Here is a 10939-nt window from a genome sequence, read left to right on the forward strand (position 1 = left end):
TACGACTAAGGCTGGTTATGAAATTCTGTAATTAAAATTTTTTTTAAACCAGATTTAAAACTAAATAAGGTCTTTGAACTACTACACCATCATTACCAACTGAACTGCTGAGGCTGTTTAAGAAGTGGCTAATAGAAAACCTTTATACTTAATTGAATAATATCATACTTATTTTTACTTTTCAAGCTTTTTGCGAAAAATAGATAAAAAGCGTCCATACTCTACAACCTTCTTCATGTCTATTTTCAATAACTCTAAGAGTATTTTAATTAAATAATACTGGCAACATTATTTGAGGCTCCGCGCCGGAATTCAGCATCAAGTCTACGGTCCATGGACTTCTTTGTTGTGTCAAGTGACAGGTGTCAACAGATTTATGGTTTGACAATTGTATACCTTTACTTGGTCTGTGAATCGTACATTATTTTGTGAAGCAAAAGCCATGGGTAGACCAACAATTTTACATAGAAAAATTCAAGTTTATTACATCTGATAGTGTTATTTATCACAGTTTAGCAGTTAAACGTTACATGTACAACATTACAGGAGTAAATGTATTAAAATGAGCATCAATGCGATATATTTATACTGTTTACCTTTATGATGATTATTATGAATTCGTCAATAAATGAATATTATATTCATAATTGAAAAATAGTAGGGTTTTAATATAAATGAATTATTTAACATAAAAACAATGGTTGGAAACGTGTCTGTTGTGACAGACGGTACAATAAATGTCCTGGACGAATCGGGTAATTTAATCCCTTCTGCTAGTAATTTTTGTAAAGATTACATAAAAGGATGTTGTAATCGCGAAAACTGCAGATATATTCATGAGATACCACCGAAATTATATTTAAAGGAACTGTTCAGGTTTTGCCACGATTTTCAAAATAAAGGTTGCTTCAGACCAAATTGCAAATTTATTCATAGTACACTTGAAGAAGAAGAACGTTTTTACCGTTCCGGCAAATTTCCTCGGCCACATATGGCAATGCCAATTTGTCAAGCATACAGACATGGAAATTGTTCTAATAGAGAATGTAAGTTTATGCATGTAGATCTGACAAATGAAAACCTTTCCATTCGAAATCCACCACCACCAATATTTGACCGGCCTTCAATAAGAGATGATGTATCACCTCCTGAGGCAAAATTAAGAAGATATACTTATGAAGAGTCTGGAATTAATAATCAAGTGATACAAGCCACAGCAAATACTTGCTCAAATTGTGAAGTTTTAGATCATAGGGTAAAATTATTGCATGATAATATCAGTGTGTTGCTTAAGAAAGTGACAGATTTGACAGAGAAAAATATTCAATTGACCTCTATGAATGAGTTTTTGTTAGAGCAGACAGCTTCAGTAAGAACGGATCAGCCATGTGTGATCACTTCAAGACATGGAACATCAGCACCTGTGTCCCTTGCAACTGTGAGTGTAACACCAGTTGTAAGTCTTGCTGGGGCTCTTCCAACACTAATGCCAGCAGCGGCGACACCCAACCTGACATTAGCCCCTGCTGCCTCACAGGCACAACTTTTAACCCCTGCTCCTCAAATACTCACTGTAAGCACAACTCAACAATTGATGGGCAATTCTGGAGCTCTAATAGTGACAAGTGCAGGAGCTCAACAACTAATGCAAGTCAGTGATTCTGGTACATTGATGGGTGGAGGGCAAACTGTAGTTGCTGTTACACCAGCACAGCTCACACTTGCTCCACCTGCCCAACAATTAATGAGCAATGCTCCACAAACAGCTGTGCAACATTTGGTTCAGACATCTGCCCTGCAGTCTCAACTGCCTCAACACCAAGCATCACAATTTGCCCAGCAATCAGTGCAACATTTAGCTGCAGCACAGCAATCTGCCCAGCATGTTGCACAACAATCTGCCCAGCATTTGGCACAGCAATCTGCACAGCACCTGGCAGCACAACAGTCAGCTCAACAACTCGCAGCTGCGGCTCAGCAATCGGCTCAACAGATTGTTGCTCAGCAATCGGCCCAACAGTTAGCAGCACAACAATCAGCACAACAACTTGCATCAACTCAACAGTTGGTACATCAAACATCTACACAACAAATTACAATCTCCAGTACTAGTCAGCCTTTGGCCCTGCCAAATTCACAAGCGCAGCCCATCACATTCCCAATTATTTCACAGAGTATACTGCCTCACTGATTATGTGGGCTACAGTTTAGTGAAAAGTTAAGTGAAAAAATAAAAAACAATTGGCATATTTGTGATTGCTGGTGCAGGATTTAATCTAAACATTTTGATTTTATGTTTTGAAGACTGCTGAGATAGGGACAAGAGACAATCTGGGTGAGCTGTATGTGATAGTATATGTTGTGTTTATTATATAAAAAAAAACTTTTAATCTAAGTTGATTTTTAAAAAATGTAATCCTATTATTACCAAAAATTTCAATGACTATAGTTGGTAGTGAAGTGAGATTAAGGGAAAATAAAGATGGACAATGAATTTAAGCAGTATTTTTATTATGAAAAATGTTAAAGTTTATTGGATTGCATGTTGAGCACATAAAATAAAACAAAATTAAATTTTAACAATTGATTTTGTGTCCTTTTCTTGGTTGATATTAAATTATATCAAATCTACTCACATGCATTTCCATTCTCAACTTTAGAAACTTCAATGTTATGAGAAAGAAAGTTTTATTTTGGTTACATTAATGTATGCTATGGTATACTTAAACTATATTAATTGTTAAAATGATTCTTGATTGCGATACTATGGTTATACTGTCAAGTATTAAATTTAGTGTGTATTGATGATTTAAACTCTTAAATATACCCTCTTACTGTTAACAATATTGTTGTAACAATAGCTCTGTAAGCTACATAGTACATAAGTCTATCAGACTTATGTGTGAAGATTAAATGTGTACCTATAATTTTTCTGGATATGTTTAATGATATAAGTTATTTGCCTAATTCATTTTGTAATCGTATTAAAATTATCTGTGAGAATATTTTCATTCCGATTCTTAATTTTTTCTATGATAGCATTCGTTATTTTTGTTTTTGTATTTCAAAATCTTCCCGCGAGTACCCAGTACGAAATTATTTGAATAATCAAATGCTATAGCAGTAATATTTCCCGGTATATTTTTTACTCTCTTTAGTGAACCTGTATCATTTTCGTGCAGATATGTTAATGTTTCACTGGCAACATAAACAGTATGTTTATGGAATGATATTTGGGCAAAGCCATCATATGTTACATTACCTACGAAAACTGGATGAGAGAGATTGGATTTTAGAACGTATAGCTTTTCTTCCCTAATAAAGTAAAAGTTATTGTTGTCATCCACTGCCACTTCATTCAAAGCTTCAAGAGATTTAAACGGAATTTTTCTATCACCAGATAGTAAATACAATTGTTCAACTCCATCGGGGCTGTCCGTTATATACTTGTTACCATCTTTGTCTAAAAATAGCATATTTGATTTAATTTCTGGCGACGAAACTAAACTCGTATCTTCTGAATCGTAATTATACGCATATATTCCTTTCCCTGTTCCAATATAAACTTTCGTATTTCTTTTATCTATTGCAACTGAATAGCTGAGACCCTCCGGAAGACCTGTGGATTAAGAATTAAGGATTAAGAATTAATAAATTAAGTATTGATTTTTTTAAGTTTAAAGGAAATATGCATACAATATACAGTAGGAGATTTGCAGTTTTCATTTTGGCATGTACGCTGTATAGGAATTGAACGTGGATACAATATAAATTTATATTTTCAGGAGTATAGTCAAATACACGTCCGGCTCAAAATTTAAATACAAATTTATTGTTTTGAATATTTAGTTTTCATCGCTAATCATTTGGTACATAAATACCGTCTTTATTATTTTAACTTAGTCAGTAGGTAGTCTTTTAATAAGAAAAGGATTGACCTCACATCCTCAGTTAAGAATATCGATTTTTATTTTTACTTTTACTTAAATTACATTAATTAATTAAATATAAGTATGTAGGTCAGTGGAAACTAAACTACTCTAGCCGTAGTGAAACGCAGGGTACGTTCCACTACACGTATCGCGATAAAACTTGCATTCACATAACAGACAATTCGAATATCAAAATGAGTAGATACATGAAACAGGCTTCCATTGTGTTACGTGAAAGGAATTGGTACTTTAAAATGAGAACAACGCAAAATAAGTACATATAGATACTTAGTATATAATCTAAATTATCTTACCAGCAATCTTTTCAGGAACAGTTGAATTTGCTTTGATCATTTTCGCATCAAAATAGTAACCTTTAAAGTCTCGACCAGATTCGATGAAGAACAAATTTCCATATTTATCAAATTGTGTCTCTGTTGGATATGCCTCACCAATATTATAGACATCTGATATATTGTAATGATCCTTGTCTATAGTTAAATCAGACCCACAGGATTGATTAGGTAGATCGAAACAAGCGTTCTCATGATATAGAGACAGTATAAATATTAAAAATATTAACCACTTCATTTTTACAAATAGAATAACACTCCGTTTGCGAGGATAAATAAAGTAAGAATGTATTACAATTCATTAATATCTGAAGAAAATAAGTAACATAAGTTTAATAAACCTATTAAATATATCGCACCAATTAAGATACTGAAATCAGTAAAGGGAAGAAATATCGGCCTGGTAAAAGAATCAATAAACTTATAATGAAACTAGTAAAGAAAACAAAACATTTATTTATCAAATATATTATAAACATTAAAAAAATTACACATCACTTCATAAATAATTACGTATACCGTTTCTAGATATAAATAGAATTAATATTAATTATTAATATTATACTAATAAATTAAGTATTAAGTATGTTTTTAAAAGTTAACACAGTTATCTTTATTACTATCCTTTCCTAGTTGGTAATGGAATAAAGATCAGATCAGTTCGAAGCATAGTTACCAAGTTTTTGCGCCATAATAAACAAATACTAGGTATATATTTTTTTAAATTAATTATTGAGTACCCGGTGTGGGACGTATATCTAACCATTTTTGATTCCAAGAAAATTGAACTTGAACCTTCCATGAAAATATAATTTAAATACGTAATAAATCAAGACGAGTAGGCAAGCCTAAATTTCCTAGTATAGTAGTAAAGATGATAGTAACAGGTTTAATACTAAATATTCCCATTATTCGCCTTTACTTCGTAATGGATGGATGTTTCATAAAAACAGTTAATTGCATCTAGTGTCTGTTTCGCTACGACGGTAGATATTCTGCGTAAGCATATATGCTCTTTTTTACCCGGCTACTAAGCAAGAAAAGTATATAGATATAATGAAGGATGTATGATGTATGAAAATTAATGCTTACCATTATTTTCAAAAATAAAGGTGAATTTATATATATATCTAGCTGCACGCCCCGGTTTCGTACGGGTATTCATACCGTTATTGAAATAAAAATAACTATCCTACATTTTAAGTGGGATTAAACTGCTCATAGTTTACAGGTTCGATTAAAATCGGTTAAGTAGTTAAGGGAGTCCATCGCGGACAAAGGTGACACGTAATTACATATATTAAGATTTACTCATATTTAACGTGATATTTTGGTAATGCATGCTTTGATGTAGTACGATGAAATATTAATTGTAATCATTACGTCGGAAACGTTATAAAAGTCATATTTTTTGTATAAAAGGCTTTACTTAAATGGAAAAGAGGATAGGGTTTATTTTGTGACGTATGTAGGTTTAGGACGTACGTAGTTACGATTTAAGTTTCTTCTTACTTTCGGCTTAAATAAGAAGTCTTCAGTGATTGTGGAAGTGTTTGTGCATGATTGTTACAATAAGGATAATAATTAAATGACCATATTTAATATTCTAATTTATCCTACTAATATTACACAGGCGAAAGTTTGTAAGGATGTGTGTGTTTGCTACTCTTTTATGCAAAAACAATTTTTTTTTTTGCAATGAAAGTCGGTACGTAGATAGCTGGACAACTGGAATAACCTATAGGCAACTTTTTAGCCTGATATCCCTACGGGATATGGACTTAGGCGGGTGAAACTGCGGTGCGCAGCTAATAATATTCTAATAAATAAATAATATTCTAAATTCTCATACACTAACCCAGTGTACATTTTTGGGCTACTTGCCTAACTAGTGTTTTATAGCATATTAGCCTCAAAAAAAAACTCATTTAATACAAATCTTTTATAATAACTCATAAGTATTTCGATTAAACTGCTTGTGTAAACTAATAAACTTTGAATTAACACACTTCGGTTTTCTTAATTATTTGCTTACAAAATTACAGGATCAAATCTAATCCCGCGTTTTGCAGAATACAAACCGAGAGAAGAATTATATTCCAGCATTTAAATGTTTCATATTCAAAATGCATCTTGTATTTTAATGTTGTCACTAGTTATCGGTTTATTTTCACTGTTGTGTCCTATTTGGCATTGTAAATACGATGGCAGCCGGCCGTGTCTTTCGCCTTTGATTTTATGAATTTTCCATCTGTGGCCTTGTAGTATTTTCCTACAATCAGTAAATAGAATGGTTCTGTTTATCACAAAATTGTGGGGTAATAATGTCAATAAATATTAAACTATTATTAATGTGAAAAATTGTGCCTTTATACTCACTTTGTATTAAACTTCTTACAGCAAATATCACATTCCACAGTCCCCTGTCGTAAATGTATATCTCGTATGTGTCGATTCATGTCATGTTGATATGAAAATGCCTTTTCACAATATGTACACTGAAAGTTATAAACAAATTATGTGGCTATTTATGTAGAGAAGCACTAAGTGCCTATAATTAAATGTTTTTTGATGGTCAACAAGTTTTGAATAATGGAAGCAGTTTTCATTACATCTTGTGAATGGTATATTCGAGTAGACATCGTACGGTCCACGAACAGGCTCAAATCTGGATTCGATTAGAAAGTAAAATGATTTTAATTCAAGTAGATGGCACTGTTGGAGCACATCACTGTCAGTTCTGCAGGAGTCCCTTTATTGGGTGGAACCATTAAGGAAGAGAAGAAGAGATAGACTTTTCGATACGATATTTATAACAATTTTTCGAACGGAAATATTAAAAAAATATAATACGTACATTTAATAAAATGTTAAAAGAAAGGAATAGGTACCTTATATGGTCTAGTTTTGCTATGAATATGACGCATATGTTTAGATAAATTGCTAGCAGTGGTGGTTGACTTTGGACACAGAGCACATTTAAATGGTTTTTCAGTCAGATGTGTTCTTTTGTGCACTTTTAATAAATCCATTGTTCTCCCTTGATATGGACAGGCATCACATTTGAAAGGAAAGACATTTTCATGAATTCCCCTGAAATAAACAAATTATACAATGCAAATTCTCAATCTAATCAATCATCAAAGTATCATCTCAATCAAAGTAAAAATGAACTGCCAAATGAAAAACATCTGGTCCAATTTGGCAATTTCTTTTTTGTCTTTGTTATGGCAGGTAGAGTCTTCCCTGTATGGAGAGAAAAAACAGTGAAGTCGGGCGGACCGCTAGTATTTTTATGAACATATTGATATAATGCTTTGGACAAATATATCCATAAAATTAACAACTTATTATACTCATAATAAAAATGTCTTAATTATCACAGAAAAAATGGTATCCTAGCCTTATCTTTTCATTTGAAAATTGTACAGATATCTCAACTGACAAAAGAATCACATTTTATTTCCTTATGAAACTGCTCTGAGCTTGAGTCTATAGCGTAACGCGTAAGACGATGGAGGCAGCGTTAAGGCGAATAAACTGAGCTAGTGGTTCACCTGGTGGTAAGTTATTACCACCACCAATGGACATTTGCAGAGGTTTTCCCTCTGCGGATGCGCTGACTGCTTTCTCAGTAGTAGGAGAAGCTATTTACATTAATTTTTACACAAAGTGGAGCTGCTGAAAGATTCTTATTCTGTGCTTCTAGAGAGAGATTTTATATTAATTTTGTAGCATTTCACTAAAAACATTAAGTGACACTTACATGTGAATTAGAAGATTTGCATTAGACTTAGCAATTTTTCCACAAATATCACATAAAAATGTCTTCTTATTTTCCTCAACTTTGGGAATCTCAACAGTTTGCTGGTTACATTCATTTAAATGGCCATTGTATGATGTCTGGGAAGTGACAAAGGTTTATTAAAGACTTGAAAATTAATTATTGCTATTTACTTGTATTCTAAGTTTGGTATTGGTTTTATTATTTTATAAACTCAAATTTGTAAAACAATAGTTTCAAATTTTTTAGAAAGCTTTAATATAATTGTCAAAAATATGTATTATTGGCAAAATATTATATAAAAGTATTAGTATAGGTAATTACCAAATCAACAAACACTCTTGTACATGTTGAGCAATTCCACAATTCAGAATTTTCTGGTGAATATACTGGTGATGGAATATTTTGTGAACTATCTTGGTCCATTTCAGAGCTGTCGTTTTTTTCTTCAGCATTAACAAATTCTGTAAACAAATAATTCAATAAATTCATAAACTTCAATAGAGCAGTAGTGGCTTGTAGATTCTCATGTCAGATGATCAGTTGTCATTCAAAAAGTGAAAAAGTGAAAATTCAAAGAGTTCAACTTGAGCAAGTAATGAAAAATTAAATCTATTTTTTAATTTGTCTGCATGTTACCTACTCTAAATAAAAGTAACACATAAAGCAGTAATAACTCTTAACAAAAGCATATCTGTAAGACTTTGCTTGTAAACGATAACTCCAATGAATAAAGTCAAATGGAAGTTGTAATTGGGGTTCCTGAGCCAAATGAGAGCAGTATTTCATGTGCATCTTACACAGCCTAATATGATAGTGCAATATGAAACACTGGCCTACTCTACAGGGCTCACTAAGTAAATGTGAAGTCAAATGGCCAAATCTTCTTCATTAGTGATAATTTGCATTTGAATAATTTCTGATATCATCTTAGTGTTTAATGTAAGATATATTAGAATATTTAGGTATTTTACCTTTTTTAATAGCAAATTCAATTAACTTTTTGTCAGTTTTCTGACACATTTCTCGGAATAATATACACCCATTTAGAAGATCCAGGCAGCTTTGACATATGTGGTTAGGAAGATTATCTGATTTATTTATCTGAAAATATAAAAATAGTTATATATTTAAATAAGAAATAAAACCTTGTATTGTATCCAAACATCGAATTATTATACCTAAGGATAGGAAGGACCTTACAATATATTATAACTAAGGAAAGGGAGAACTCAATAAATTTTACAAACTAATATCATTTAATTTTTAAGAAATTAAAACAGTAACTATTGGATTTGAAATAATAATATGTACTATATGTATAACAAAATATTCTAAATTATAATAAAAATCTTGAATGTATTTATGACAATTCCAGAATACCAATCTTTGATTTTATATCTACTCTTCCATAACTAACAAGTAATACAATGCAACAATAAAACCATTTTAAAATGCAAATAGTGTAAACTGATTTAAGACATTTAATATGGTTCGCATATAAATAGAGACATAGTTTATTCAAAGTTTTATGGGAAATTTCATACTTACAACAACTCCAGATATTTTTTTTACTTCTTCCGGAATATTTATGTGGTTAATATTTTCGAAAATTGGAATATTCGCTGTTTCTTCATTACATATACGACACATTTTAGAAATTTTTGTTTCATGTAGTGTGCTAGAAGCAAATAATGATATTAAATATTCCATTTCAATGAGACATTCATAAGAAGGAATGCGTAATATACGTGTTTTACAATATCATATTCAAGTGTGTATTAATATAATAATATATTATTGTCATATCCATCACAGAAACCAAGAACGTACTTGAGACAGGAAAAACTAAAGACTAATCACTTACGATTTCATTCTTTTTCTTTTTTTATTTCTTTGTATTTTCAATGCTTTAGCAAAAAGCATAGATTTAAAAAACAAAAGAGAAGTCATAAGAAATTGATAGTTTAAAAATATTTTAATAATTGAGGAGTAAATGTTATTTACTGTTTATTTTGTAAATAACAACAAATAAAAGCAAAATGCGATCTGTCATAATTCAGAATTGAAATGTCAGCTACAATTAGTGTCAGTTTGACTGGACTTTTTTAAAAACTACCTAAAGGTTCCGTAAAATATAAGTGTGTCATATCAAGAGTCTAGAATCTTGAAACAAGATGGATATTTTAAAAGGATATGCTGGTAACTTTCTTTGTATTCAAATAATAAGGGAAGAAGAGATATTACAGCATAGTAGATATGGGTAGTTTCTTAAAACTTAACTTATTTAAATACTTATATTTGACTTAAATAGTCCCATATATTTCAAGTAAAATTTTTATTAGCAGCGTTTGAGGTAATGAAGAATTGGATTTTAAACCTTAATAAGAAATTTATGTTATCACAGGTTACACCACAATCACATTTTTTTTGCACTTATACTTCCTCGTATTATAGTATCATGCTGTTACTTAAATACGGTGTCAAAAGATTTATAAATTTGTAAAACAATTTCGAATTCATTCGTAGATAATTTTTGAATCCATTTGTCTAACTGTGAATCGCTCATATCTTTGTACATTATCTGATTCAGTAACAAAAATTAAGGACCGCGACATGAAAAGCCTCTAATTTTTAAATATGCATCTGAATTTAGAAACTACATTCAGTTAAGAGTAATAAAACCTTAACAACTTGGCCCAAAAGTTCTCTATGGTATCTATGTTATTGCGATCATAGCAGAAATAAAAAAAAAAATCAGAAATTATTATTTACGGGAGTGGCAAAAAAACGTAGAGGAAAGTCACCAAATATGAAATAGTATCCTATTATGGAATACCTTCATTTCTCTAAGACTATTAGTATGAAAC

General features: G+C 31.2%; 3 protein-coding genes across 3 annotated transcripts in view; 1 reads left to right on the top strand and 2 right to left on the bottom strand.

The window, feature by feature from the left end:
* The window catches only part of LOC119832497, a 2838-nt gene extending 2503 nt beyond the window's left edge, over positions 1-335 (bottom strand). The window contains exon 1 of the mRNA XM_038356160.1: positions 281-335. Coding sequence (XP_038212088.1) covers positions 281-335 — 55 coding nt within the window. The remainder of the gene's footprint in view (positions 1-280) is intronic.
* A 34-nt stretch (positions 336-369) lies between these two features.
* LOC119832590 (zinc finger CCCH domain-containing protein 10-like) lies at positions 370-2499 on the top strand. Its single transcript, XM_038356266.1, has one exon. The coding sequence runs from the start codon at positions 698-700 to the stop codon at positions 2189-2191; it is 1494 nt and encodes a 497-aa protein (XP_038212194.1). The 5' UTR covers positions 370-697; the 3' UTR covers positions 2192-2499.
* Positions 2500-6212: 3713 nt separating this feature from the next.
* On the bottom strand, positions 6213-10022 carry LOC119832349 (zinc finger protein 195-like). Its single transcript, XM_038356012.1, has 8 exons — positions 9937-10022; positions 9621-9750; positions 9044-9173; positions 8394-8533; positions 8052-8188; positions 7177-7378; positions 6665-6783; positions 6213-6557 (listed from the first exon to the last, which is right to left on the bottom strand). Exons 1-8 carry the CDS (start codon positions 10020-10022, stop codon positions 6407-6409), a joined length of 1095 nt encoding a protein of 364 aa, XP_038211940.1. The 3' UTR covers positions 6213-6406.
* Between the last annotated feature and the right edge of the window lie 917 nt (positions 10023-10939).

Source organism: Zerene cesonia, chromosome 15 (assembly GCF_012273895.1).
Source record: "Zerene cesonia ecotype Mississippi chromosome 15, Zerene_cesonia_1.1, whole genome shotgun sequence".
NCBI classification, from domain to species: domain Eukaryota; kingdom Metazoa; phylum Arthropoda; class Insecta; order Lepidoptera; family Pieridae; genus Zerene; species Zerene cesonia.